Below are 27,996 nucleotides of genomic sequence, written 5' to 3'. Positions count from 1 at the left end.
TGCCACACAGGCCTCGGCCTCAGACTGACAGTGATAAAGACGACCGCTGGTGGACCCATTTGAAAGTGACGTTTCGCTATCGACCTGTCGCAAGCCTGATTGATTATTACCATAATGAGGATCTAAGTTTGTCTGCATTTTGTTGGCTGGTCTGATCAATTGCTGGACATTGTGAACTTGACAATAAAAGCAGAAGATCAAATTGATGACACAATCTGAGGGCCCACCACTGTTCGATCGGGGTAACGAAGCATTGGGAGGCTCGCCGTGACACATTTGATTTATTCCCCCCTCATAGATGTTCTGATGACACCGGCTATCTTTCTCTTGCTTGCGCTTTCCGTCTCCCTAAGCATAATGAGATTCGGTGCTAAATGGTAGTGCTTCTTCATACAGCAGTCACCGTGGGGTTTGATATCTGGGTCTCTTGCAATGCTTAATTGTCTCCTGGGTAGTTGGTCTCTCTCTCACAAAATGATAAATTGAATCGAGGCATGTGTGGTCCTCACCCCCAGCATCCCAGTCTCTTGGGTAGGGGCTGAGAGCGAGGAGAGGTCTGCTTCTCTCACTGGAAGCCCTCTTTCATTTCTCCTCCTGCCTCTTCGGTGGATCCCAAAGGGTTGGAGAACACACAGCCCCCTGAGCGGCTGACGGGCCGCAGAGGAGCTGCCTCAGCTTTCTAGGCCTCTCTGTTTGCCTTTCTACACAGACACCATGTTATTTTAGATCAGAAGCTGTGTTCACAGCCAAGGTAAGTATTGCCATTGTCTGTTTGCTCAAGCATTTCCGCCGTCCTACTGTCATGGCAGCTTTGTAGCAGGAGCATGATTGAAGGGGGAGAGTAAAGTCATTGGCACTGATTACTGGCGCCATTAATGTGAATGGATGGCCCTGGCTCTGGCTCACATATAAGAACAATGTGGCCGGTAAGAGGGTTTAATGCTGGGATCAGCATTGATGAATTAGACCAATTAATTGACAATAACAGTAAAAATGGGACCCTCCTTTCTTGCCTTGCAGAGCCCAAAAACGATCTCTTCCTATTCTATGGTAAGGGGCGTCCCGGGGTCATCCGAGGCCTGGATATGAATATCAAGTCCAGCGATGAGCACGTCGTGCCAATCGAGGACCTGGTCAACCCTCGAGCGATCGACTACTACGCAGAAACAGGTCACATCTACTTTGCTGACACCACCAGTTTCCTCATTGGGCGACAAAAAATAGACGGAAATAGCAGAGAGACGATACTCAAAGATGGTGGGTCTAAATTACTCTTTTATCCTTACTGCAGCATTTTTCTAGAATTAATTAAACTGACATTATGCGGTATTTTATATTAGTAATTCTTTCCTGGCATTAGGTGGGAGCCATTTCACATACTGCTAGTCTACTCAAAACACAGGAATACTTCAAATGTAGTATTCATGTACTGTAGCTCATCTTTAAAAGACAAAAACTGTTCAAAGTCACAGTACTGCATGAAGAGAACGTTTTAGAACACATCATTTGTTATTCTGTTGAATTCTCTGCTGCTGATTCTGTTGCAGAACTTGACAATGTTGAAGGAATCTCAGTGGACTGGATTGGGAATAACTTGTATTGGACCAACGATGGCTACAGGAAGACAATCAGTGTTGCCAGACTGGAAGGAGCCTCCCAGACCAGGAAGACTCTGTTGGAAGGGAATATGTCACATCCCCGGGCCATCGTGGTCGACCCTCTTAACAGGTCAGAAAAAGAAAAAAAAGCGCAGTGAATTGATTTGTATGAAAGAGACACTTAAAAAAATCCAATAGCCGGTAGCTAAAAGAGGTCAGTGGTGGCTGAGGACTCAAAAATTCGGGGAGCACAGGATGAAAAGCAACCCATGGCGTCGTGCTGTTTATCACTAGTTGGCTACTTATCTCTACTTTCTTGTGTTCAACAAAAAAATTCAGGCAGTGAAAGAATGGCTAACAATATTTATTAAAAACCATCACTGTGGGCTCTGGAAGGGAATGAACCTTGTGTGTGCATAATGTGTCACTAGAAGACTGTCAGAGGGGTGAGGGGCGATCCAGTCCCGAGTGCCCGGAGTGCAGCAGCACGTCCCGCCGGTATTCTTGCCACGGATCCGGCCCGGAGAGTTGGGGCAGCGAGGCCCAAGGGTGCACCAGCAGTGCAGAGCTCTGCATCTTCTCGTCAGCGGTGTTCTGCCCCTGCAGCACCCTTCAGTCCAAATCCATTCTCCCCGAAAGCTTAACAGTGCGTCAGGGCGGCTCCAACAAGCTTACTGTTGCGTTGGCTAATGCGAGTAGCTGCTTGATTTTTAAGAAAAAGGACGTTAATCTGAAAATACAAGGAGGTTTTGACTTTGTTGAAAAGGCCTGAATAATATATACTTTTACTTTTGTGTTTTTTAAGGGAAATATACACACATCCGAGATGCAGGTGAATTGGAAAGGAATAGTGATGTAAAGCGTCTTAGGTTGAGGCTTAGGAGCACTGACCAGGCTGCAGTATTTGATGCATCGGGGTGAGAATGTGTTGATATTGCTTCTACCAGCAGCCAGCACCAAGAAGGTTTTCAGGGAGTGTCGGCTGTAAACGTGATTTAGCGTTGATTCTGGATAATTTGTTGGTTCTGGTGAGTACAAGTCTGCAAAACTAGACCATGCATGTGACAGTGTCTACTGCTTTAAAGAAAAAAAATGGTAATAGGCATAATTGATAGAAACTGAAAGTAAGAATATGCAGTGGCAGTTTGTTTTTGAATCTTTTTTTAAAGGTTTTTTTTATACCTATTGCAAGTTTTGGATTTGTTTTTTTTTTTTCACTGGATCTGAAGTGGCAAACAAAAATCTTCTTTTGAGCTCCTTCTTACGTCTTCTTGCTGTGCCTATTTGTAGATATAAATATCACTTTGCCTCAAATGTTAATCCTGGAGATCATCTGTTTTAGCAGACATCTGCTTGGATTGATGATCACATTAAGTGTCTTTCCAAAGGAAACATGTAAATGTAAACCAGCATGGTTAAACTTAGAGAACACCTGCTGTTCTAACCTGTGCAGGGTTGTGGTTTTTTTTTTTTTTTTGGTAAAAAAAAATGGTAGCTCGTGTTGTTGCCTGAACATAAACCACAGCTCCCAGCTCGTTAACCAATTAACAAATTCCAGTCTTCATAGATCATCTAATTTATATATGGAGGACATCAGCAGCAGAGATGGTATTTAACATATTGAGGAGATGCTGCAAAGCTCAAATTCATTGAGCGTCTTAAGGATCTTAAGGATTAACACTTTAAGGCTTAAATCGTATTAACGCAAACCAAATCCATAGCAGTCAGAGATTAGTTTTCAAGCCTCGAGGGGGTTGTTCCAAACATTTCGCCAGACACAGCTGTTTCACTGCTGTAGGTAAATACACCAAACCAAAACCCCAAACTTATTCATATGCTTGGTTTTGATTTGCATACCTTCCTCTTTTTACTAAAATGTTTCCATACCCATAGTCCACAATAACTATTATGTGCACTATTTACCTCCATCTCTAGTAACAATGACACAGATTCAAACAATCCAACTCACAGTGTTGCAGACTGCATATCCAAGGATATAAAACACATTGATTTCAAAACTTAAAATCTATACCTTTATCTTGTGTAAAGGAGAAATCCAATAGAAGCAACTGTGGTGAGAACACAACCATACACTTGTGAGACTAATGAGAAAATAGCATGCGGGTCTTGAGTCAGAATTTCAGGCCTGACAGATATGGCGTAGCAGCAGTGTTCGGGGTGGAGAATATGATGTCATTTTTTTATGTAGAAGGATTAATAACTTTTGCTCCGACCCTCCCGCTGACAGCACAAATGATTAGAAAAGCTAGTTTTGGGCCTCTGAGGGAGCATTCAGCCTAAACCCGACAGTCCTTTGATCTCTATCTGCTCTGCTGAAAGAGTCTCTTCAGGTAAAATGGATGCACCTCTCCAACTGATTTCTCCACTGCATTCTCGCTACCTTATTTTCTGCTCTGTTTGCCGCCTCCAGTCTGTGTTGACAAGATAAGGACTCCTTGTGTCAACTTAGCAGTGTCATACCTCTCTACATTTGCTACATTAGGAATCTTTTACATGTATTCACATAACATGTCTCGGACATGTAGACACTCTCTGAACATAGAGTAGCAGATTGCATTTAATGGAAATGGGGCTGCGACTAACGCACTAACTTTCTTTATTATCGTTTAATCTACAGATTATATTTATTGATACAATGTCCTATAAAATATCAGCAAATTCTGAAAAAATTGCCATCACAGGTCCCCACAGTTGAAGGTTAAAGTTTTCAAATGTCATCCAAAAAATATTCACATTTGAGAAGCTACCACCTTTGGGGTTTTGCCATTTTTGCTTAAAAATAAATTAAACAATGAATCTGTGTGCTGATTGACTAATTGATTAATTGACTAATTATTGCAGCTCTACACGTGGAGATATGGAATAAATAGTATTCAATTGTCACATTTATTATATTCAAAACAATAGAAAATGTATTTACTTTCTTCTTTTCGTGACGAGTGCAAGTGCACGGTGTGTCCATCCGTCCATCTGACATGGTATCCATGCATGCCTCTGTGTAGGCATTGGCATATGTGTGTGTGTGTGTGTGTGTGTGTGTGTGTGTGTGTGTGTGTGTGTGTCTGCTTGTGAGTGTGGAGCATTGCTGAATAATTCACGAGATCATAAAGATGACTTCAAGACAGAGAGTCTTCATTTACCTCCATATCCCATTCTGTTTCATCTGCCCTCAGCCAGCCCTCTATCATTGATGAGAAACAGGGGGGCCACATGGCCCAGTCAGCAACACTCAAACGGAGCGAATCCCCTGGGCATGGTTACTAGAGAACCGATCATGTCAAATCGTTGACCCAATCACGTTTCAAATACCACAGGCCCACTGAGAGTTGCAGTCTCGGCATACACAAGATACATTGGAAACTTTTTTCTTTTTTTTTTTTTTTTGGGGGGGGGGGGATATGAGACTCCTAACTTTGCCCTGATGTGCAGTCAAGCAGCACTTTAACTCGATAAGCCTGAATCATTTCTTAAGCTACGATGCACTCTCTTTTGACTGCCAGGGATGTTTGATTGCTTGGTTCTACATATGGGAAATCTGGATCCCAGTTTATTTCCATTTCAGTGGGAACACTCCTGTCATGATATTAGTTTTCTGAACTAATGGTTATTAAGTTGTATTTGGCAGTACCGGTTGTGTTCTCTGTAATGTTCCCTGCATGAATCAAAGCGGCATGTGTGAGACTCCATGGGGAGCACAGTCATGCCTTCCCATGGGTGAGCAGAACAGAACCCACAAGGCACTTTTCACTGTGATACCAAATACATCATTTTGAGAGAAGCCTACAGAAACATGCTGTCACGTGTATGTTGATTGATAAGAAAATCAAAGCAGGAGTAAGCTGATCAAGGGAGCAACAAGCACAACCATCCAACATCAGTGTGTCAGAAGTAAAGACAGGGATGAATGAGGAGACAGCTGAAATGAACCGCCTTAGACCGAATGTGGAATGTGATCAGTGTTAGGCTGGATCTGGGGATGACTTATAGACCCTGCCTGAGCTAATGCTTTATCATGTCAGTTTATTGGTGTAATAATTGTGTGTATCCGTATGCGTGACAGCTGGATGTACTGGACGGACTGGGAAGAGGATGAGGTCAATGACAGCATAGGGCGGATAGAGAAAGCCTGGATGGACGGATCCAACCGCCGCATTTTCGTCACCTCCAACATGCTGTGGCCCAACGGTCTGACTCTGGACCACAGCACTGGTACCATGTACTGGTGTGACGCCTACTACGATCACATCGAGAAGATTCATCTCAATGGGACTGGACGAATGGTGAGTGTCGACATGTAAAGAGCACACGGAGGAGTTTAGTGGTTCAGAAACCCGTTTGCAGTAATCCCATCAGCTGTGATTCTGGTCGACTTCAATGTTAGGCTGCTTGTGAGATTTCAATTCTAGATCCTGAATAAACATGCAAATTGAAAAAGTGTTAATTGTATTGCATTAACAAAACTTGGAAATGTTTTACACCCTAAAACACAGAAAGCAGAAACATTTTTTTTTTAAATTGCAGTTGTAAATCTGATATACATAAAGTGTCAGCGTCCAAAACAACTGCCAACAAGACAGCCCTAAATTGCTGACTGCTCACTTCGACTGTAGTTGCACCGGCATATTAAGCTAATTAGTTATTTGCAAATGCTATTTAATCAATGCCAAGATTCTAGCAAACATTATTATAAGCAGACAGCGGCGTGTGAATACATCTGTGCAAAGAAAATTGAATCACATTCATCGTATACTGTGATCAAATATTTCCTAAGCCCATATTCAAACAGCTAGAACCTTGTTTGAGATGATGGATTCTTTTGTGGCTAATGGCATCTTTCCGTCGGCCTCCTAATCTCTTGATTACAATGCATGTTTGCCTCATGTTCCAGGTGGTGTACAATGGAAAAGAGCTGAACCATCCGTTCGGAATCTCTCATTATCGTAATTTCATCTTTTGGACGGAGTACATGAACGCCTCGGTCTTCCAGCTGGACTTGACCACGGGCGATGTCACTCTGCTGCGGAGCGAGAGACCACCGCTCTTTGGCTTACGTGTCTACGATGCACAGAGTCAGCAAGGTTGGCTGCTTTTCCCTCATTTGCTCCTCATCCAGCGCCGCTGAACCGCAGCTTCCCTAACAGAGAACGTTTCACACTGGAAATAGTACCACTCGGTGCTGTGTGTCCAAGCATTTGTATTCTCGACACAACGCTCCATTAATGGAGAGCACTTAAGGTGAAATACACACTTGAGATTTCACAAGTATGTCTATTGTTGTCAAACAACAGGCATATTGTTTCATGGTGTAAACCAGTGCTTTGATCAACAGTGACAGTGACTTTAAAATCACTTGGGGCTCTTCGCTACGACCAAGGCTTGAAGGGCTCTGCTCAATTCTGTAGCAAATGATGATGGATTCATGCTGTTAGAAAGCTGAGAGAACGAGGCAGAAGGATATGGGCGCGAGAGGCATGTCTTCTGCTATCCTATAGGCATGTAAAAACAGTTCTCAGACACCCACAGGCAGAATCAAGGGAGGTTGATGCTATTGCTCTCAATGTAAATATATATATAACATTTCACACAGTCCAGTGAAGTCTTTTTAGACTCATGACGTGAGTTAGTTTCATTCTCAAGACAGTCTTTTTCATGCAAGGACTTTAAAGCCATGGATTGAAAGTAAGAATATCAAGGATGTAATGCGGAGGAACGGTTGTATAGTTTACATCATACAGATCATTTTTGCTGGACATTTCTCCTCTGTACATGTCGCTGAATAGATTAATTGGCTGTGCAGTCTTCTGAGTATTAGTGATTGGCTCTTAAAAAAAACCAGAAGCTTTATCTCATTGGCTCAGGCGCTGCCTTTGGCTGCGTGTTAAATGAAAGTGACAAAGGTGTCTTATGCCTTAACTTTATATGTGACAGTATTTTTCCCCTCTTTGTCCAGAAAGACAAATTATTCCTCCGAGAAAGATAAAAATGTCTAATGTCCCTCACCTATAGTGTTTCCCAATATTTCACTTGGCATGGGGTTATAAATCACGTGGCATACACCTCACATGTCTCTAAAAGACAGGAGATGAGTTGTGTATCAATGAGATGATTTATTTTTGCGAGGTTTAAAGTGACCCCCTGAACCTCTGCTGTTCACTGCACAAAGTGAAAGCAGACAAAACAACAACAGAAATCTGAGGCACTTAATAAGGCTTGCTTTAGAAAGCGGAGCTTTAAATGAGAAAGACACCTAATTTGGGATCTATTTCTCCAGGTGACAACGCATGCAGTGTGAATTATGGGGGCTGCGGTACCCTCTGCCTTGCCATCCCAGGAGGCAGAGTATGTGCCTGCGCTGACAACCAGCTCCTGGAGAAGAACAATGTCACCTGTGCAGGTAGGAGGACATAATGAATCAGACAGAGCGGGAGGCCTAAGATCACCCTGTACCAGTATACTGTAATCCTGGCTTCATCCTACGGGACGACGATCAAACAATAACCTCATCTTTTTTACATGCAAATCAGCTAATAAAAGAATACATACGGGCGGGGAATTATCCCAGTGGGTTTCCGTAAATGTATGCCAACTCCCAGTAGTTACGCACGGGGTCATGAGACATTGTTAACATGTTTAATGGGCTATTATAGCGATGCCAATAATTAGCCCCAAACACGTACTTCATAGGAAGTCTCTGGTTGATTTCTGTCTCGCCTCTATTTCTCCCAGAAGCCTCCAGCGGTGGCTTGGAGCCACAGAGATGTAAAAGCGATGAGTTCCAGTGCCACAATCAGCGCTGCATACGGGCCCTGTGGAAGTGTGATGGAGATGATGACTGTCTGGATGGAAGTGATGAGGAGAGCCACAGCTGCTGTGAGGATGTTACACTCTGTCTGTGCTACAGGCACTACATGCAAACACACACACACACACACACACACACTCACACTCACATTGTATGTACAGATACTGCTGATACATGTTGCTATACTTACACGCGCAACCATGCACCAAGCAAGGAAAACACAAGCTTTTTTTTTTTTAAGGCTGATTCTCTCCTGCTGTCAACTCCCATGTTCTTAAATGTCACGGAAGTAAGTGTTCCTCCTCCACACTGCTGTCTCCCCTTTTGGTCTTGCTGAAGCTGTTTTGCTCTTTAACGAATCAGTCGGATACACACCATGTTAGACGCTTGGAGGCAAAACACCGTTATCCAATCCTCTGCCAGAATTATTAGAATTGAGAAATCAATTATCTCATCTCCTGGGATATCATATACTTTTACAATCAAGTGACTTGGTTTGTTCTAGCGGGGATGGAGTCTTCCTGAGAATTCATCAGGCCAAATTTTGTACTTTAAGATTGATGAATGTGCATGCCAGCTGTATAACGGGAATGTTTTGAATGAGTAATTGCAAATGCTCTATTGCATTTTGATCAGTCTCTCACTGGCATAAGCCAACCTCTCACAACCTCTTATTTAATGCTGGGACTCTATTGAAATTTGACTTTATATGGTTTATATGAAATGTTGCCTGTGACAAGAAACGAGATGATAACCGTCATTTGACTGAAACACTGGTCTCAGGGTAGCACACTCTTGCGGCACCTGGTATTTCCAAAACCAGGTTGTCTCAAAATCAAAAGGTAATCTATCATTTACACGCGGCGGTGTCGCAATATCTACACATAAATTGGCTCACATTTAATGTGATTTATGGGTGGTGAGGCTTAATGAATTTGAATGCTCGAATGTGTAATTAAAGTTAAATGACATGATTTAAAATAAAATGAAGAGCTTGGTTGGTAGTTCCAGTAGTTACGTGAAAGTGGCTTTGAATAAAACTGAAATCAAGGCACTAAAGCAGCATAACAAATATACTTAAGACCACTGTTAAAATGTTACGGAGACGTCATTACTCTCAATTAAAAGGAGAAACCACCAAGGAGAAACATCAGAGAGATTCTCCTCTAAAACAGCCTTCCCTTGTATGGTTCCTTACATGGCTTGCTGGTCTATCAGTGCAAGATTAGCTTAGTTGTAGACTGAACGAAATCCCACTAAGAAGCTGTGAATACAATCTGTATAAACAGGGAAGTGTTTCCCGCTTTAGAAGTCAGAGAGATCAGGGAGGAGAAAGGATAAAGCTTTAATATTAAGAAAAACACAACATTTCTGCTACTTTGGTGTGGCTATACAAATAGAGAATGTCATGTTTTCTTAAGTTAAGGCTTTGTGAGATATCTTTATACAAATGTATTCAATTTAATGTGGGAGTTTCAAGGTCACTGACTGAGTTATTTTGCTGTTTGGTCTCTTTTTTGCAGACAATCACACTTGTCCTGTTGATCAGTTCAAATGCAGCAACAATCGCTGCATTCCCAAACGATGGCTTTGCGACGGAACGGATGACTGTGGTAACAGTGAGGATGAGGCAAACACCACATGCTCAGGTGTGTACTGTACCACATGTGTGTTTGTCTTAGAGTCAGCGTAGCTGTGGCTGCAAATTCATTGTTTTACAATTATATCACATGCACATAAAAGAAAATCGTTTTTAATTCCAGCATTTTGGCAAGACCTGTCTTCATTTCCAATCTGTTTACACTCAGAGCAGACATCACTTGTTCTATGAATGAACGCTGAAGTGTCATTTTCTCAAACGGTGACATATTGTGCTTCCAGGATCGACCGTTGCCCAGTTGATTGATGCACTTTTGTAACTGGTTTAGCACTACATTTCTACCAAGCTTATGTAGACTGTGAGATTCAACGCTCAAACAGCCCTGTCAGTCAGGATGAAGACATTTTTCTCCAAAATCTTTTGATAATCTCGTGACTAATCTCGTGCTTTATTCATCAAATTCTTGACCATAGGGGTCCAATGTTGTCAAGGCCGTTATCGCCACAATGACTCGCGGCTCCCGAGTGGCTTCAGTACAGTGCAATCAATCTAAATGTGTGAGAGCGCTCTCTCCGGTATCAAAGAGCTGTAGCGCCTACGAGAGGCAACTGTACGTCGGGAACACTTACAATATATCACGTCCCTCCCATGTCCTCAACGGTGCTTCTCAGAAGCTTGTTACCCTTAGGGGATCAATCTATGAACATTAGCCGGAGGATGATGTATGTTCCCTCATCGTCAGATTGACACGCATACCCCACATCAGTAAGACATCCCTTGTCTGCCGTCCAATGCGTGCTCACCGTGGCCGTGCAGCATGCATCTGACAGCCCGTCAAGCAACAGCACATTTCCCATGGCTTTCAGATCCTCCCCTTCCTCTACCGAGTGATCGAGTGTTAAAAAGTTTGCACTGGGCGGACATCGACGTCCTGGTGATGTAGTGATCATTAGGGTTGTTGTGCACATCCTGCATTGACTTATGCACTCGTGATTGAATTATGTGGCTTATTTCTTCTCTCTCAGCCCAGCCCTGTCAGGCCGACCAGTTCTCGTGCCAGAGCGGACGATGTATACCTCGAGCCTGGAGCTGCGACCGGGAGGACGACTGCGGGGATATGTCTGATGAAATATCATGCAGTGAGTCACACATGGCTATTTACCACATGCCGTTCACTCTGCGTGGATTTGAACGCTACTGCTATTTGTGTTGCTCTGTTTGGTCAAGATGTAATACAGGCCAGCGCTGCGATTGAATCGGATACTAATAAGACCATTTAGGGCATTCTCTAGTTGAAACTGCCTACTCAGGTATATTTAAAGCTTCACTGAGTATGATATGTGTTTTTGCTGTCTTATAAGATACCTCTGAGGGGGGGATAGGGTTGTCAATGCACACTGGTGACTCAATGATTACATCACCAGGCAGTGGAATTTTAAAACTCACTTTACATTCTACACTTGGAACTCTTAAAATGTGACTCTATGATTTATGTAGTCGACTCTGCCAGAAACTTGTCAACATTCACTGTTTCCCCTCTAATGGATCGACAGAAAATATGCGCTGAGCAGCACTCACACTGGATAAATTGATGTAATTTGTGCATTATCATAAAATAATTTCTTTTTTTTTCACATAATGTCCTTAAAAGCACTCTACCAAAAAAAAAAAAACAAAAAAAAAAAACAGTTGCAGACAAAGCTGATGGGAATAATTGGACCACATGTTATTTTCTTCCCATTTTAGAGATGTTACTGTTGTCTACCTATAGTGGTGTGTGCACAACGTGACACAAGGAGGACACTGTAGGAACGGCAATGTCTGCTGGTTGTCTGCTGGTTGTCTTTTCAGTTGATCCACCGCTTTACCAAATACCTCCAAAACTTTTGGACGGGATGCCATGGAATTGGTACAGATGTTAATATTGCCAAATTGCCAAACATTGAATGCTACTCTCAGCTGCTTATCTTCTTTTTTTTTTTGAATCCTTGAATATTCGCTAGTCTCTTTCGCATGCATTACTTCATTAAGTTGAGCGAGTTTTAGGATTTGAATTATTGATGCTGTGTTCTCTGGACCAAGAACTCGACATGCCCTCACTGATGGCATCAGCTTAGAGGGGTGGTGCTGAGTAAATTGCATACTTTTGTGCAGTCGTTCACTTTTCTTAAATTGTGCCTCAGTGGTATTACACAAACTGTCGGCTTCAGCTAGTGAAAGTGTCAGTCTGTGCTCTGGATTAATCTTGGAAAACAGAAATGAGAAAAATACATGGCACGCCATCATGGTCCGAGCTTTTCAGAGTTGTGTTTAACCTTTTCTATGTAACGGAAAAGAGCACTTTAGGCTGTAAAATTATGAGTTGAGCTGTGAAGTTAAACCGGATGAATTAACAGCACGCATTAAAAGGACGGGGGTGAAGGTTTTAACATCCCCCCCCCTTTTAATCTCTGTTTGTATTAAAACAGCCTTTTTATAGTGATAGATGTTTGCCACTGTGATGTATCACCTCAGCCTCCCTTTGTGTGTCTTAAGCTGATTCAATATGCAGTCACAGACAGCCAGGGTGTAAGCAGTAATTAAAGTTCATGCTTGGCTTCATTCAATCATAATCAAGCTATGCAGAAAAACATATTCTCTTCCTTACTGTTGTCTGAGCCTCCTCAGGCATCACTCCTCTATAGGCGCTCTACTGTGCAGCTCTGGCAGCTCACTTAGCTCCAGTGGAACTACTGTGGGTTTTGGAACACCTGAAGCTCAGTGGTGGCCGCTTCAGAGATTGATGCTAATTTGGATTTTGTTTGTCAGTAGTTTAGTAGTTGTCACACAGTGTCTCATATTGGGCTCTCTGTTCACTTGAAGCCGTCATTATTTATGGATGCCGGTGTTCCATTTTTTTGCCAGGCTCAGTGTTTACTTGAAACCTTCATTATTTATGGATGTTCGTGCTTCATTTTTAATGAATGTTAAATTCCAACCAGTCATGCGCTGTCACTGAGACCTAACACATTTGTGGGAAATATAGAAGGCACTTGTCTGATAAAGATACAGTGTGTCTTCCCGACAGCGCCTTAGGTATCCCAGGCAAGCAGAAGCAGATGCCAACAAATCAATTCAAATGTAGACTTGCATATCATATTGAAGTCAATATAGTTTTCAGGCATGAGGATATTTTACAAGTACTGTATATACTGTATCTCAAAATTGGTTACAAGAATGGTATCTGATGGGAATACAAATGTCGGTCCTGACGATGTCGCCGGTCCACAAAATGCTAGAACATAAAATACTAGACATGCAGCAGCACTGGCAGAGGATATTGATGCTATAACGTCGAGCAATTTAGTTCAATAAATCTCCCTGACTGCGGTGATGGATGTTGGATCAGCCGCTGCGTTGGCTGACTACAGAAGTGGTGATTTGCCTTCACTAACTTGCATTTTCAAGAGAAGTTTTTATATATGTGTATATATATATATATATATATATATATATATATATATATATATATATATATATATATATATATATATATATATATATATATAGGGAGTACAATTGTCGGTGGAGATAAACAATTACTGAAATTAAAAAAAGTGTCTGTCACTGCCTGACGATTATAATGTCAACCATGTCATTTGGTTAATTGCAATATTCGCATACTCCAGACGAGCATTTTCAGATGCATCATTACTCTTTCCCTCTCCGCCATGAACTGCCAATGTGCACTCAGTTCATAGTTTGAGAGTCTGCATCCTCTATTTATACACTCCGTCGACTCGTCATGATGTGACTATTGCAGCTCTTTGTGCGACCCAGAAGAGTGAGACGATTTTTGCATTTATTTTTCAGGGCCGAGCGTGTTTTACATAGCGTTGTGATTGGAGGCATTGATCAAGAGAGTGAAAACAAACTTGTTGTAAATAAAACATGGCTGTGCAAGGCCCCCTTTAGTACAAAGCATTAATCAAAAAAGGAATTTCACATTATTCTCAACTTTTATTTTCCTCCTCCATCCAGGGCCACCTATAACTCCCACTCTGAGAAGTATTTCTGAAGATGTAGCGCAAGGGTTATGAGCAGGTCACGCCGTTATTCTGTGAAACAGCTCAACAACTACTTGGCACAACGTTTGCCATAGACATGCATGGTTCCCTGGTGATGCATTCCAATGACTTTGCTGATCCTCTGATTTTTTCCTATAGCAGAACGTGGTTTTTAGTTTTTACATGAAATGTCTCAACAACTATTAACGCGGATTGCCATGAAATTTGGTATTTTTGGACATTAAGCACTGCTGTACAGAAAGCACAGCCTCACAGAGAGTCACGAGCACGGCTGTAGACTCTAAATATATATATATATATATATATATATATATATATATATATATATATATATATGTTTTAGAAATCTTATTCATCCACCATAATGTAAGTGTTGTGATGAGAGAACAAGCTGAATATTCAAGCTGTTTTCAATAAGGGTGAAATTGTTGTCTGGCTAAAAAGAGCATTTGCATCCCAGCTTAAAATGCTTACAGATTACTGTCAACAATATCAACCACATAATTCATCTCCCACCTTTTTGTAACATTGTTAGTGATACTTAATATTATAATAAAAATGGAATAATGTGGAGACTTTTCTCCACAGTATTAAACGATGTAACTATTACTCACATGATGGTGAGTAATGGTTCACATGGTGTGTGTTTTAGGACAAAGATTTGTGGCGGTTTCCAGTAAAAAGAAAACATTGTCTGATGTGTTCCTGTATTCAAACCTTTTCAGCCTTCCCCACCTGTGAGCCCCTCACCCAGTTCAGCTGCTCCAACGGCCGCTGCATCAGCGTGACGTGGCATTGTGATTCAGGTGAGGAGAAGAATCTTTTGAACGTACTCAACACAGAAATCAAAACTTGTTCTTGAATGAATTTTGTCTGTTTTGTGCGTTTTCAGATGACGACTGCGGAGACGGCAGCGATGAAGTGGGCTGCATCCAGTCCTGCCCCAATGCCCAGTTCAAGTGCACCAGCGGGCGCTGTATCCCAGACCACTGGGCCTGTGATGGAGACAATGACTGCGGAGACTTCAGTGACGAGAACACCACCTGCAGAGGTGGCTCAGCGCGTAAGAATGCCTGCGCTTCCTTTCTAAATGCTCAGAAGTGTCGAGTCGGATGAAAAGTAGATAGACTAACTCATCCTGACATAACATGAGATCACCATTGTTGTTATTCAAGTCTGACATCAAAGTATTAGTTGTATGAAGCCAATGTTTTATAATACATTCAGTATATATGAAGGCCATCACTTGAATTTGCACTTTTTTACTTCTTGAAAGATCTGCCTCGCAGCAGAGCTGTCTGTTCATGGCAGTGAAGCTGTCTTTATATCTGTTTTAGTGTGCTAATTATTGTATTTACAATTCAAAGCATGTTTCAATTTAGGTGTTGTAATTACAAGTTTAGCAGTTAATCAGCTCGAGTCCAATAACTTTTGTTTTCACACTCACATGTGACTAATCTTATCTAGTCTCTGTTCTGGGGAATTTTACCATCAGGAGTTGAATCATTTAATCTAATTACCACAGAAAGCTCATGCAAGCTCCTAGAAACTCACAGCTCACTTGCTTGTCACTAGAATGTGTTGACTATTCATCAAACTGTTTCCTGATGGGAACTGCAGGCTTCTCCACTCCCCCGTGTCTGCTTCTGCTTTTACTCCAAGGGATTGAATCCGTCTTAGCTTTGCCTCAGCTGTTGAGGAAATGTTTTTTTTTTTTGGGGGGGGTTTGACTTTTAAGTATCAACCAAATCATCCATACTGAATGCACAATGCATGATTTAAATGTGTGCATCGTGCCGTTAATTAAGATCAGCTACAAATGTTAGAATGCATCACAAAACTGATAAGAACCTGTTTGGTGTTATACTGTAGGTCTCTTGGTGTTATTTGGTTTAGAATGTCTTCATATGTTTAAAATATACAATTTTGTAGTATTCAGCCATTATTAAATAAATGGGATGCATTTCACACTGCCATTTACTTTGTGAATGAATTCTCATCAGACGATTCGTCCAGTGACTCCGATACCTGCAACACATACAACATAATGGTGCAGCGGTATCGCTTCCTTTTTTTTTTTGTAATAAACCCAAGCTGGGGAAAGAAATAGAGACCACAGTCATTAAACAAGACAGAGACATCTTACAGGCATAAACCTTTAGATTACAATCTGGAAGATCTCCATTTTGTTCTCTATGGCGGCACTTATGGCGATTAATGGTAATTGCGGGCATGTTTTTGGATCTCACTTCCCAGAGAGCGCCCTTGGGATTTTTTTCTGGGAATGTCACTGCATACACTATCGTAATACTTCAATACTTCAATACTTCATATGGAAGGGCTTTCATCAATGGGCCTACAGGCTCAGTCGTCATTGTGTTATTTCAATCGGCATCAGATTTAATACATTTATTTAAATGAAAATCCTATAGATTACTATTTCTCTTTCTTCAACTTTAGTTTTGTTGGTTTTTAGTAACAGGAGAACGAACATGAACAGTGACAGTATTATACAACACAAGATGTCCCTGTCTCTATTTAATGGCTCTAATAGTAACTCTGTAAAGGGTCTGATAAGAGGTCAGTTTGTCCCATTTCTCCAAAAATGACCATGATTGAATTCACGTGTGAGTCTTTCCATCTCTAATGTCTCTTTTACAGTGTGTCCAGCCAGTGTCCTACAGTAGGAAGATCCTCTTTGCACCACTTCCTGGTGATTGCCTTCTTGGTCGCCAAACAGGACTTAAACCAGATATTGGATCCTAGATATAACACCACAAATGATTTTTGGAAGTTCATAATCCAATACTTCTTCAGCTCCTCCCAATCGAGATTATTATTTCAAATGCTGGAAGTGAAATAACTTCCCCTCTTTGGAACTTACTGACCTGCTATTGCTGCCAAGTGCTCCACTTGCAAAGACACATCTTTTTAAACAGTAAAAGATGTCTTATGAAATAATAGTTCAATGTGGAGCCTTTGCTCATGACAGTGTTCTGTAGATCTGTGGAACAGAAATTGTTGAATGACTTTTGTTTCAGCGCTGCCATCTGTGATTGAGTGCAGTGGAGAGGAGTTCCACTGTGTCACAGACGGAACCTGCATCCCAGAACGCTGGAGGTGTGACGGAGACAAGGACTGTGAGGACGGCAGCGACGAGAAAGACTGCGAGGGCACCAAAAGGATGTGCGACCCCAAGGCCAAGTTTACCTGCAAAGATACAGGTAGTGAATGCAGTACACTGCCGAAACACACCGAGGTCAGGAGTGAGAGATATATAACAGCAGCTAGTCGTATCGAGAAAAAAGATGCTGATGGTGGCGCTTCCTTTTTACTGTGTCGGGGAATCGTCACTGAATGCATGGCTCTGAAATATGAAGTCTGACATGTGACACTGTTGTAGTGTTCATTTTTTTTTTTACATTTAATTAGTCATTTGACAATGTTGGTTGATGTGTGGTATAAAACAGATCCTGAGGCATGAAAACTAAATTCAGCTTGCATTTGAGTTCAGTGAGTAAATCTTGCATCATTCGCTTTGGGACAGATGTTATGGTTTTAGCACCGCATGGCAGCCTGGCTGAACTAATTTGAGCATTGAGGACAGTAACACACCGCAACGGAGAGAAAGCCAAATCAGCTGACTTCATCGTTGACCGTATAGAGTTTTGGTATAGAAATGATGTAAAGACACATTGATTATATGGACAGCTTTCCCTCATTTTGTTACTTTGTGTGTGTGGGTTACATCATCAAAAATCATCAGAAACAATTGTGTGTTTCACCTCCAAATGAAGCACGAACACAGCCGAGAGATTTCACTAAGCCGCAACGAAAAATATCTCCTCAACGTTTTTCACGCCGGTCTTTTTCTCGGGTCTTCAAAGAGGACCAAGATTTCTCAGTCGTCTCATGAACATTTTTTTGTGTGTATCAGTTATAAATTAAGCTGCCAAATGACTCTCTTCCTATTCATAAAGGCTTCACTCTCTGACAAGCTCGAGAGGCTTAACCATTCTCCACTTTGGAGCAGTGCAGTGAAGTTTACATGTACTTGTTCAACCAATTAGAACAGCCCATTTAAATGGCCTGTATAAACTCCCCGTGTACCCAAACCCAGCATCCACTTTCTTTTCCACAGCTGAAAGGAGAAGGTCAGAGACAGATTCAGTTGCTCTCTGTCTTTAGCTCTGCAGCTTTCCGCTCATCCCTTGACAGTATTATCAAGAATGGAAGCAATGCTGCGTGGTGAAAGGTTGGTTAGACCACACAATTATTATTCACTGTAATTCTGCAGTGTCACACCCCTGTGCACTGGTGCAGTTCATTCTGTCCTCCTGTGAAGCACAGAGTGCCCTCTCCAGTATTATTCAAAAAGGTTTCTGGAAGGGGCCAACAGTTGTGATGGATTAAAGGTAGGATGAGCTCTATTTCTTTCTTTTTCTTTCTTTCTCTCCTCAGATAAAACCAAGATGTGAGGCTCAGTCTAGACCTATGCCCCGTTCGAATGCTGGGAATATGGATGCTTTATCTCTACCTTTGGAGATGGATGCATTTCCACATGTGCAAGATGAATCACAAACAAAGATAGGAATATTTAATGTGGACTTTCCGCTCAATGCAACAATACAACTGAACAAAATTGGTTCAGTTGTTAAAATGTCAGTTGAAAAACAACAACAAGGCAAAACCAAAATAGCTGAACATACAGTAAGAGTGCAATAGTAGATATTTCTCCAGCTGAAAAGGTGATAGAAATGGATTATCCAATCTCTCCCCTTATATGAAGAGGAATTGAGAAAGATTCTTTAACAAAAAGACATTGTTTGGAGAAGTTGCTCCTGTAAATATAGGTATTAACATTTTAAAATGACTCACTTTAAGCCCAAATGAGGAATTTAGGAGCGATTTGGTCATTTTTGTTAAAGAAGGTATGTGTTGAAGTCAACTGTCAGTTGACGTGACATTTAGTTTGGTTTATTCACCAGTGTTAGATGATTTTGAATATACTTGTCTCTGAACAAAACAGGTGAACGGATATACAGTTTAGTATTTGGTATTGAAAACATGTGAGAAAAAGACATCGTGGTTGTATCACTGCGTGGTTTGTTCTTGTTGTCATTTACAAGTGCTTCCACTGTGGTCAGGCCTCCAGTCTGGGAGGAACCTGTCTCAGGACGGTAGGCTAGATGTCAGAACTTGGAGAAGCAGCTCACGTTTCAGGCCCTCAATTATGTCGTCACTGTTCCGTCTGGCAATGTCCCTCTCAGAGTCACGGATCATCCAGTGTTCACGGGCTTAGTCCGGGACCACCGCCTCAGGCGACATGGGTGGGAGGGTAGTGAGTGTCTCCAGCCCATGACTCTCATTAGTAGCTTGAGTTGGGTATGTCTCTACCCATGTCCATGTATAGTGCTTTGAATAATATGCTTGCGATGGTTGAGAGAAGTGCTCTGAACTGTGTACAGTATGAGAAGAAAAGTATTTCTCCTCCACCAACTTTTTTTTCAACCATGACTGGTTGTGTTTGGCAGCTACTCGCTATTCTAGGGCGGTATTTTCCGGATTGATAGAAGACTAAATTCCCCCCCCCCCCCAGAAGTGGGTGTTTTGATTGAGCATCTACATACTTCTTTAAGTATTTCACAGATGCATGTACTGGTGATCAAAGCACACGCACAAGTACTTCTGAGCACTCTTCTGCAGTGGTGAGTGATCAATCCTATACAACCCATTGGAAGGCTCCATCTGCGCTCATACTGTACAACTTGCGTGTCGCCTTTACACTAATCTGAAATCTAGCAAAATAAAGAAGAATGACATTCCAACTAGAGCCTGGTACTGTATTAGACGTAATCTTCAAAACAAAAACATAAACATGCAGAATATGCCAATAAATCGGAATATCTTTATCAGTATAGAAACCTTAATGATGAGCAAAGTAAAACAAAAAAAACGACCTCAACGACCATACATTCACTCATCCGTTATTTAAGAATAATCTTCAGCTTTGTGTAGAGGAGGGACCAACATACATAAAAAAGTTATAAAAGCTGCATTTCTATTGCATTAAAGATGAAACTTGTAGATGTTTGAGGCTCTCTATATTCGGAAAGGATATAAAAAATACATTTCCTTCTCAAAGTAATAAGCGATGGTTATATTAAGTAAACACACTCAGAAGTACTTCCTCCCTTTTGTGCCTCTCACTCCCTGATCTTTTTTTTTTTCTTCTCCCCTCCTTTGCTTTCTACAAATTCATGCGCTCATAAAACTGCTCAAATTGAAGTTGTGAGATTTTTGCTGTCGTTTAAGGTGAAATCAGACTGGTTCACTCAGCTGTACGAATGATTAACTTCCTTGTCCGTGTCCATTACGGCAAACACTCCAATTTTGATGACAGTTGAAATGGAACATTTCTGTGCCCCAAGTGTCATCCATATTTTACGCATGAAAAGCTTGTGTACTTGAATAACACATAAGCTTGCATTTTCACATGCAACTGCACTTGCATCATATTAGGCATTTAGAAAATGAAGAGCTAAATCAAAAGTGTCTTCTGACTATTTTTGTGCGGACAACTGGAGCTCAGAAGTGATCTGAAGCCAAACAGACGCACAGACACGCTTGATCTCACACTAAATCCACACACCCACTGCAGTCGCTTCAGCCTCCCATGTCGCTTTGCATTGATCCGGCACCGAGCATAAACCATTAAGAACACAAACCCTATGATGTAGCCTTGATGGAAAAAATGTAAATGTGAATATGCTGCTATCCAGGCTTTATCTGAGAGCGCGCCAACATGATACATCTCAGTGTATGCATTCTTTTCTTCCTCACCTCCCTCAGTGATTCCTTCCTCTATCTATCCTACACAGTGAGGGAATCACACATGATACTGTAGGCATCAGTGTAAGGAATAGTGATCTTGTGGGGATTTTTTTTCATCAGGTTGAACATTTAGCGCAGCACTGAGAAAGAGTTTGTTGTTGACTGAGGCCCCCCTGAGGGGGAAAAAGCATGGCATCTAATATTTATATCAAATATTTGGTAAAATAACTAAGTAATGAAACATTTGTCTTATCCAAAGTTGGAAAATGCAAGCACTGAAAGCACACATTTCAGCTACAAGACGGGACACCTCTTTGAGAAGCCCATATTATCCAATACTAACTAAAACCAGATTACATCGTCTGAACTGCAGTGACGTTTTTAAGTTCTTAATAAAAGTTAAAGTCTGCCTGACTCCACGTTCCATTCTCCACAGGCAAGTGTATCACGAAGAGCTGGGTGTGTGACGGGGACATGGACTGTGAGGACCGCTCAGATGAGGAGTCCTGTGAGTCCGCTGTCTGTAAGCCACCCAAGTACCCTTGTGCCAACGACACCTCTGTCTGCCTCACGCCTGATAAGATCTGCAATGGCAAAGTGGACTGTGCAGACCGCTCGGACGAAGGACCCATCTGCGGTATGTTGGTTTTGTCTCTGCATGTCAAGTCTTTTTTTTTTTTTTTTTTTTTTTTTTTGTCCTCCTGCAACATCCTGAAAATGAAGCAGAGTAGAGAATCAGCACATTTGACTCCTAAAAATCTCACCACTATTGACATAGATAGATGATAGATGCTGTCGTAGTCGCTGCGACCCGTCTGGGAGGGTTTTCCACAAGAATTTAGAGATTGAGCACTGACCTGCTGTTCCAGTTCATCCCAAAGGTGCTTGATGAGGTTGTGATCAGGGCTCTGTGCAGGCTAGTCACATTCTTCCCCACCAAAAAAAAAAGAAAAAGAAAAAAAAGCTATTTTTGGACCTGATTTGTGCATTCCATCCACCAATCTATTTCCAGCTGCTAATTTGGGTCTGGGTCACAGTGGTAGCCGGCTAAGCAAGGTAGCCCATACAGATTGTCCCTGTGTGTGTTGGCCTTTCACAAACTGTTGCCACAAACTAGGACAGAAACTAAAAGTACACAGAAGTATGAGGACAGATTACCGAACACTCCCCGGGCAGTTTGAAGGATTATATAAAGTTTCTGTAGTTGTCAGTTAGCAATTGAGCTCCGTCTGTCACAGTAGATTCCAATAGTTCAATGGTAACCTCTTACACAGCAGACATAACGACATACCACTGTGCATCAGTATGGTCCGTCTGTCCCAGACAGTCTCAACTTTGGCTGAATGCTTCTTTCTGAACTTCTGACCTCCGAGGAGGGTGACAGACTGACAAGTACGGTTTTTGAGAAGTTTGAGAAGTTTCTATTGATTTTCTTACTTTAAGTTGAAAAAAGTTGTTACCAACAAAATTCATGCTGACCATAGCTGCCGTTCCTCCCGAGGAGCTTTTTATAGCCACACTTCAAGCCTACAGGGGGTCAGTGTTTGATACTCAAAAAGATATATTTTGGGTGAAGAATCACTTCAAAGTGAAAAGACCAACAAAAACTGTCAAAAATAATGGCTCCCAGAGACTTTTAGGCTTTTTGGATGTTGCAATGCTCCCAGCTGTGTTTTGAGGCTCTTTGATTGGCATGTCTTTATTTGTTTTAGAGAAAATAAAACAAAGAAAACAGTTACAATTTAACAAACCACATTTACATTGCAAATGAAAACTGCAGCACATTCCTCTTCTCTTTTCAAATATAGCTCTTTATTTCTCACAATTTACTTTTTTTTTTATCAGCCTTGCAGAGTTGCAGAAAAAATTAATTGGAAAAGTTGAAGCACTTTCTCATCCTCTAATTTTTCACTGTGGAGGTTCAGGACACGTTACCTGCTGAGGCGCCTCACAGGACTCATGCCAACTCTAACTCTTAATTGTTCATCTGATGTTTTATCATGAGATGGTGAGGAACATCTCCCAGAGGCGCCCCGCTGCATCCTTCACATAGAGCAGCTTAGCGCTTGGCCAGGAACCGGTGTGTTGTCTCAGAAAGGGACAGAACACAAACTAATATTCTGGCTTCATCCAGTTCATCCAGCAGCCTGAAGAGAGAAGAAACGGATCTCATCATGTGAATAACCCCAGCCATCTAATCTCCTGAAGTGAGCAGTGTAAACATGGAGGTCCATTTCCTAGAGCGTCACTAACCAAGCCTCTGGGGGGGGGGGCCTCCAGGACCTTTGAGTGTCTGTGTTATCAAAGCTGAGAAGAGCGTTTCTGCCTCCTCATAGACATTTATGTGTTCAGAGAGACCTTGAGAGTCTGATTGATTTGAACCAGCTCAACAGGACTCGCATCTATTAACAACTGTGACCACATACAACCAACACCCCCCTACCGGTGGGAAAAAAAAAAAGACACCGGGAGCAGTTTCATTTTCACCAATATACCCTGGCAGACCAGGCAGCTGCGAACAAAAAACAAGACAATAGAACACAACGTTAAATCTCGTCTGTCACTTTTGAAAGGAACAGTAAAACTCCTTTTTTCTGTCGTGTGATGGAAATAAAACGCTTTCAGCCCACAGGTGAAACCTTAGAGAACCTGCTTAATGAAGGATTCCTCACTGTACACCAACTTTCTCTCAGTTAGATTGTGAACACACTGCTTGTGTTTGGCTCATGATCTCTTGCTCTTGAGTGGAAAACATGTTATCCGTGTGACAAAATGTCGAAACATAAAAACCTAAAGATTGCATGCAATTATTGACAATAAATGTGTCCGTAAGATCCGGATTCAAACACTGCCATCTTACAGAGCCACCACACACACACACACACACACACACACACACACACACTCTGTATTTTCCCAATGCTCTTTTAAATCCCAGCCTCTCCTCCAACGTCTGCACCGTTTCTAAGAACGTTTGGCCTTTCTTTACCCCAGATATGTGTCTTGTAGCCAGAGGGGGCTGCAGTCACCAGTGCACCGTGGCACCAGGAAAAGGGGTTGTGTGCTTCTGTCCCCCTGGGCTCCACCTAGACTCCAGTAACAAGACATGTGAAGTGGTGGACTACTGCAGCAGTCACCTGAAGTGCAGCCAGGTGTGTGAGCAGTACAAGACCACGGTGAAGTGCTCCTGTTATCCAGGATGGACGCTCGACCCAGACGGAGACAGCTGTCACAGCGCAGGTAACAGACTCCAGCATTTTTAATGTTTGTGTTTTTTTGCTGTGATGGTGTGCGACTGTGGGTCTGTGTCTGCAGTAATTCAAGTTCATCCAGTTGGAAGCTTGACTGTGCTCATGGAGCGTCGGCGCCCTTAATGAAAAATAGTTTTAAGTATCAATTATTAATGCAAGATTCACACCATAGATAAAAGAAACCGGGAAGGAAACTTAATAAAAGTCAAACTACAGAATTTTAAGGTTCTTGTGTTATTGCCGGGGAAACAGGAGAGAGCAGGTGTTGATATAGAGTGCTGTCAGGTCAAATTCAATCAGTTTAAAATCTGAAGAGACATCTGGGCGATGGGTCCTGTCTGTTTCTATCTGTACTGATGCTGAGTGAAGGAAGCGCGTTCTCCCTCCTCAAACCACCAGAGCTTTGTTACTTCATTCAGCCGCGCACAAGTTCACCGCAGGACTAATCCCATACAGGCACAACTGTTTCTCCCATGTAGTATCATATTTCAAATTCAAGCTATCAGCTACTCTCTTATTGAATAATGTATTTGATGAGAGCGCTCTTGAAATACAATAGTTACACACACACACGCATGCCGGTGCTTGTCGCATTCAGATTTATGGACCTCGTTTTGATTACTTGCTTCTCTATTTCACTCCTAGATTGATGGCAGTTGCAGCTTTAATCTTACATTAACGCAGGAAAAGAATACACAATTTTTTTTTTTGGAAGCCGATCAGAATTTTAAAGCTTCATCATAAATCAAATTCTGTATTCAAACACAAACATTCCAATATACAAAAAAAGAGAGGTGTTATTGGATGCTTTGTGAAGTCCCGAGGACACATCCACCCCTCCTTTTCCTTCGCACATCTCAGGAATAAAAGATTTGCAAGTACAGATCTTCACTTCAGAAACATTAGAGCTAGCAACACCGAAATGTGTCATTGAAGCAAGGACACCATTTTAATTGCATTTTTACAGTTCTGTTCCCTAAAGAATGGTTTAGTCTAGAATGTTGTGGGGAGAGTTTTAGTTGTACAAACATTTCTCGGAAGCAGAAATAATCTTCCTGATTGAAATAAATCTCAGTGGGCAAGGCCAGAGAAGTTCAGTATACCAGCTCTGTTGCCAGCGTTAGGACTTGTGACTAGATTTAGCAACTTCTTAGAGACCACTTTCAAATGTATCCACTTTATTCAGAAAATGGAAAACTGTAATGTGTTGATTCCCAGAGTGTTTGGAAACAAATTGATTTGGCTGCAACTGATGCATATAAATGTGCTCCACATAGTGGTATAAACCAGTGAGATATTTTCTAAAGTATGTCCTGTGCACAGTGGATCAAGAGAGAGAGAGGGAGAGAGAGAGAGAGAGAGAGAGAGAGAGAGAGAGAGAGAGAGAGAGAGAGAGAGACGGGGAGAGAGGGAGAAAGAGAGAGAGGGAGAAAGAGAGGGAGAGAGAGAGAGAGAGAGAGAGAGGGAGAGAGAGAGAGAGAGATTAATATTGATTAAAATTCATATTTGGAACTAAATTAAGGTCAACTGTTTCACTTGACCTGCAGAATTAACTTTATTCAAACATTTTATTGTTGTACATGTCCACCATATGTTAATGGAGAATAGATTGTATCTCAGAGACAGTTATTCAGTATAACCCTGCTTTAGTGATAGGAACATCAGTCATGTTCCAACTCTCCCAGCTAATGATAGATAGAGCTAGCAGCAGTTATATAGTGTCACATGAAAAGAAACAATAGGTCTTTTTTTCACTAGTGCAGTAGGAGAAGCACAGCTTTTACTGACACCATGAACAATGGTTCCATTCGCCACTGCTTCAGTCTTCAAGAGACTGAAGCAGCTAAATGGAATTCAGCCATCTTTAGTTTATTATGTTCACCTGTGTTTTTCCTTCTGTAACATTTATTCTTTAAAAAAAAGGCTTATAATATGTATGCACTATAGTTGCCTTTGTACCTGGTGGTCAGTTCAATTGGATTTGTTTAGCTAATGTAAAAAAGAACATTTTCTTTCTAGCGTTAGGTAGATCTTTGATGGTTGCTAGGTTAATAAGCTCATGCATTTTAATAATAGAAGCTTATGCTTTCTTTGATCCCTCGCCTTCTTTAGCCCAGCCTTGAGTCAATTTATTGACAGAGCACACTGTAAAACAACAAACGCTGACCAAAGCATTGATGTTAAAAACACGTGTCGGGATATTCATGAAAAATAAACTATTCACTTTTAAAAAAAGAAAGGCACGGCACAGAACAGTTTGACTATAGCTGAAGGTTTGCTTCATGTTTATTCTAAGTGCACTGGTATTGTAGGATGAATAGGAATGACTGAATATTTAAAGGAGACATATTCTGCTCATTTCCAGGTTCATGTAAACTTTCCTTTTTATATATATTCCTTAACTGCAACAAGGAAATAAACTGGGACAAATTTAGGATGTTAACATGTGAAACTGTGAAACGTTCATATATTATATAGTTTTGACATTGCAACTGTACGGAAAACACTTGACGGTTTGTTTAAAGGCCCAGTTTCTGAATATGGAATATATTTCCCCATGGATTGAGCATTATGATACTTTCACAGTATTTAAATAGCACTGACACCTGCTTTATAATAGTTTATAATCGTTTTATTATCTATTTAGGCTACTATCTATTTGTTTGATTTTTTTTTTTTTTCACCATGAGCACCAATCAGAGGATGCTTGCCCTCATAATCCGTACGGTATGGATGTCACCACTCAATAGGACGGCCGTGAAGTTAGAGCAAGTAGGACGATCTGTGGGACAAGCAGACAATGTGTGACGGCCGACCTGCTCCCACAAACAGGCTGCTATTGGTCTTTGTTATGATAGTGTCTGTCTGACATACTGTATGAAGCTCAGCTCAGCTATGTGTGAGTGAATGTAGGTGTAGATTGGTGTGTGTATGTTCATGGGTGTGACAGACATTTCCTAATGCGATAACATTCAATTGATTTGTGTGTGACGGTTTCATTGTATATTGTTAATTGTTAATTCTTTTTTTTTCCTCCAATTTCCTTTTAACGTTTGACAATAATGTTCCTCAGAAAATATGCCAGAGCTTTATGTATCGTCGTCATTGATTCATTCAAGTGGCCTCTCTGCTCACTCCATCATATCCAATGCTGGACATGGTGTCACACGTTGTCGAGTCACAATTTAAACTTCAAAAAAAATAAAAATAAGGTGCTTGCTTCCCGTCTCTCTCCTTGGCCAGATCCCTTTGAGGCTTTCATCATTTTCTCAATCCGCCACGAGATAAGACGAATAGACCTTCACAAGCGGGACTACAGCCTGCTGGTGCCGGGACTGAGGAACACCATCGCGCTAGACTTCCACTTTAATCACAGCCTCCTTTACTGGACAGATGTGGTGGAGGATAAGATCTACAGAGGAAGGCTCTCCGAGTCCGGCGGTATTTGCACACACAAATACATGCGCCCCCACAAACATTCGCTATCTAACGACTGCTGTGATGTATTGGCTAAAGAGAATCATGTCATGCTCATCTGTGCTGCGACCGCTGTAATGGAGGTCTGAGACACTGGCGATGATAACGCTCTAGGTTTACTCTACTGTTGTTACGCATACTCAGGTCTGATGCCGTGAGTTGATAGTGTCTGTTTGTCTCTCCCTGCAAATTTATCACAGGCAGTCCAAAGTAGAAAAATACTGCAGGACCAGAAGTCTTGGAGCTGTACAGTATCTCCCCCCTCGTAAAATGATGAAACAGAATTTCTCCTTTGCTCTGTATTGTTGTTGGTGGCAGTACATTCACCGTGTTCGCCTGCCTTTAA

At 41.6% G+C, this 27,996-nt stretch overlaps 1 protein-coding gene across 1 annotated transcript in view; it reads left to right on the top strand.

The window, feature by feature from the left end:
- Positions 1-27,996, top strand: part of lrp1bb (low density lipoprotein receptor-related protein 1Bb) — a 232,969-nt gene that overhangs the window by 115,814 nt on the left and 89,159 nt on the right. Inside the window, exons 10-23 of the mRNA XM_068701483.1 lie at positions 1,021-1,257; positions 1,548-1,728; positions 5,680-5,899; positions 6,508-6,697; positions 7,891-8,013; positions 8,346-8,489; positions 9,945-10,070; positions 11,047-11,160; positions 14,814-14,894; positions 14,981-15,151; positions 17,130-17,312; positions 21,359-21,559; positions 23,917-24,162; positions 27,417-27,614. Of these exons, the coding sequence (XP_068557584.1) occupies positions 1,021-1,257; positions 1,548-1,728; positions 5,680-5,899; positions 6,508-6,697; positions 7,891-8,013; positions 8,346-8,489; positions 9,945-10,070; positions 11,047-11,160; positions 14,814-14,894; positions 14,981-15,151; positions 17,130-17,312; positions 21,359-21,559; positions 23,917-24,162; positions 27,417-27,614 (2,415 nt within the window). The remainder of the gene's footprint in view (positions 1-1,020; positions 1,258-1,547; positions 1,729-5,679; positions 5,900-6,507; positions 6,698-7,890; positions 8,014-8,345; positions 8,490-9,944; positions 10,071-11,046; positions 11,161-14,813; positions 14,895-14,980; positions 15,152-17,129; positions 17,313-21,358; positions 21,560-23,916; positions 24,163-27,416; positions 27,615-27,996) is intronic.

The sequence above is a fragment of the Cebidichthys violaceus genome, unplaced genomic scaffold (genome assembly GCF_023349555.1).
Source record: "Cebidichthys violaceus isolate CVI_PGR_0920_01 unplaced genomic scaffold, fCebVio1.0.p SCAF_11, whole genome shotgun sequence".
Lineage (NCBI taxonomy): Eukaryota > Metazoa > Chordata > Actinopteri > Perciformes > Stichaeidae > Cebidichthys > Cebidichthys violaceus.
The sequence above is the reverse complement of the archived record's forward strand: the minus strand, read 5'-3'. Positions and strand labels throughout refer to the sequence as shown.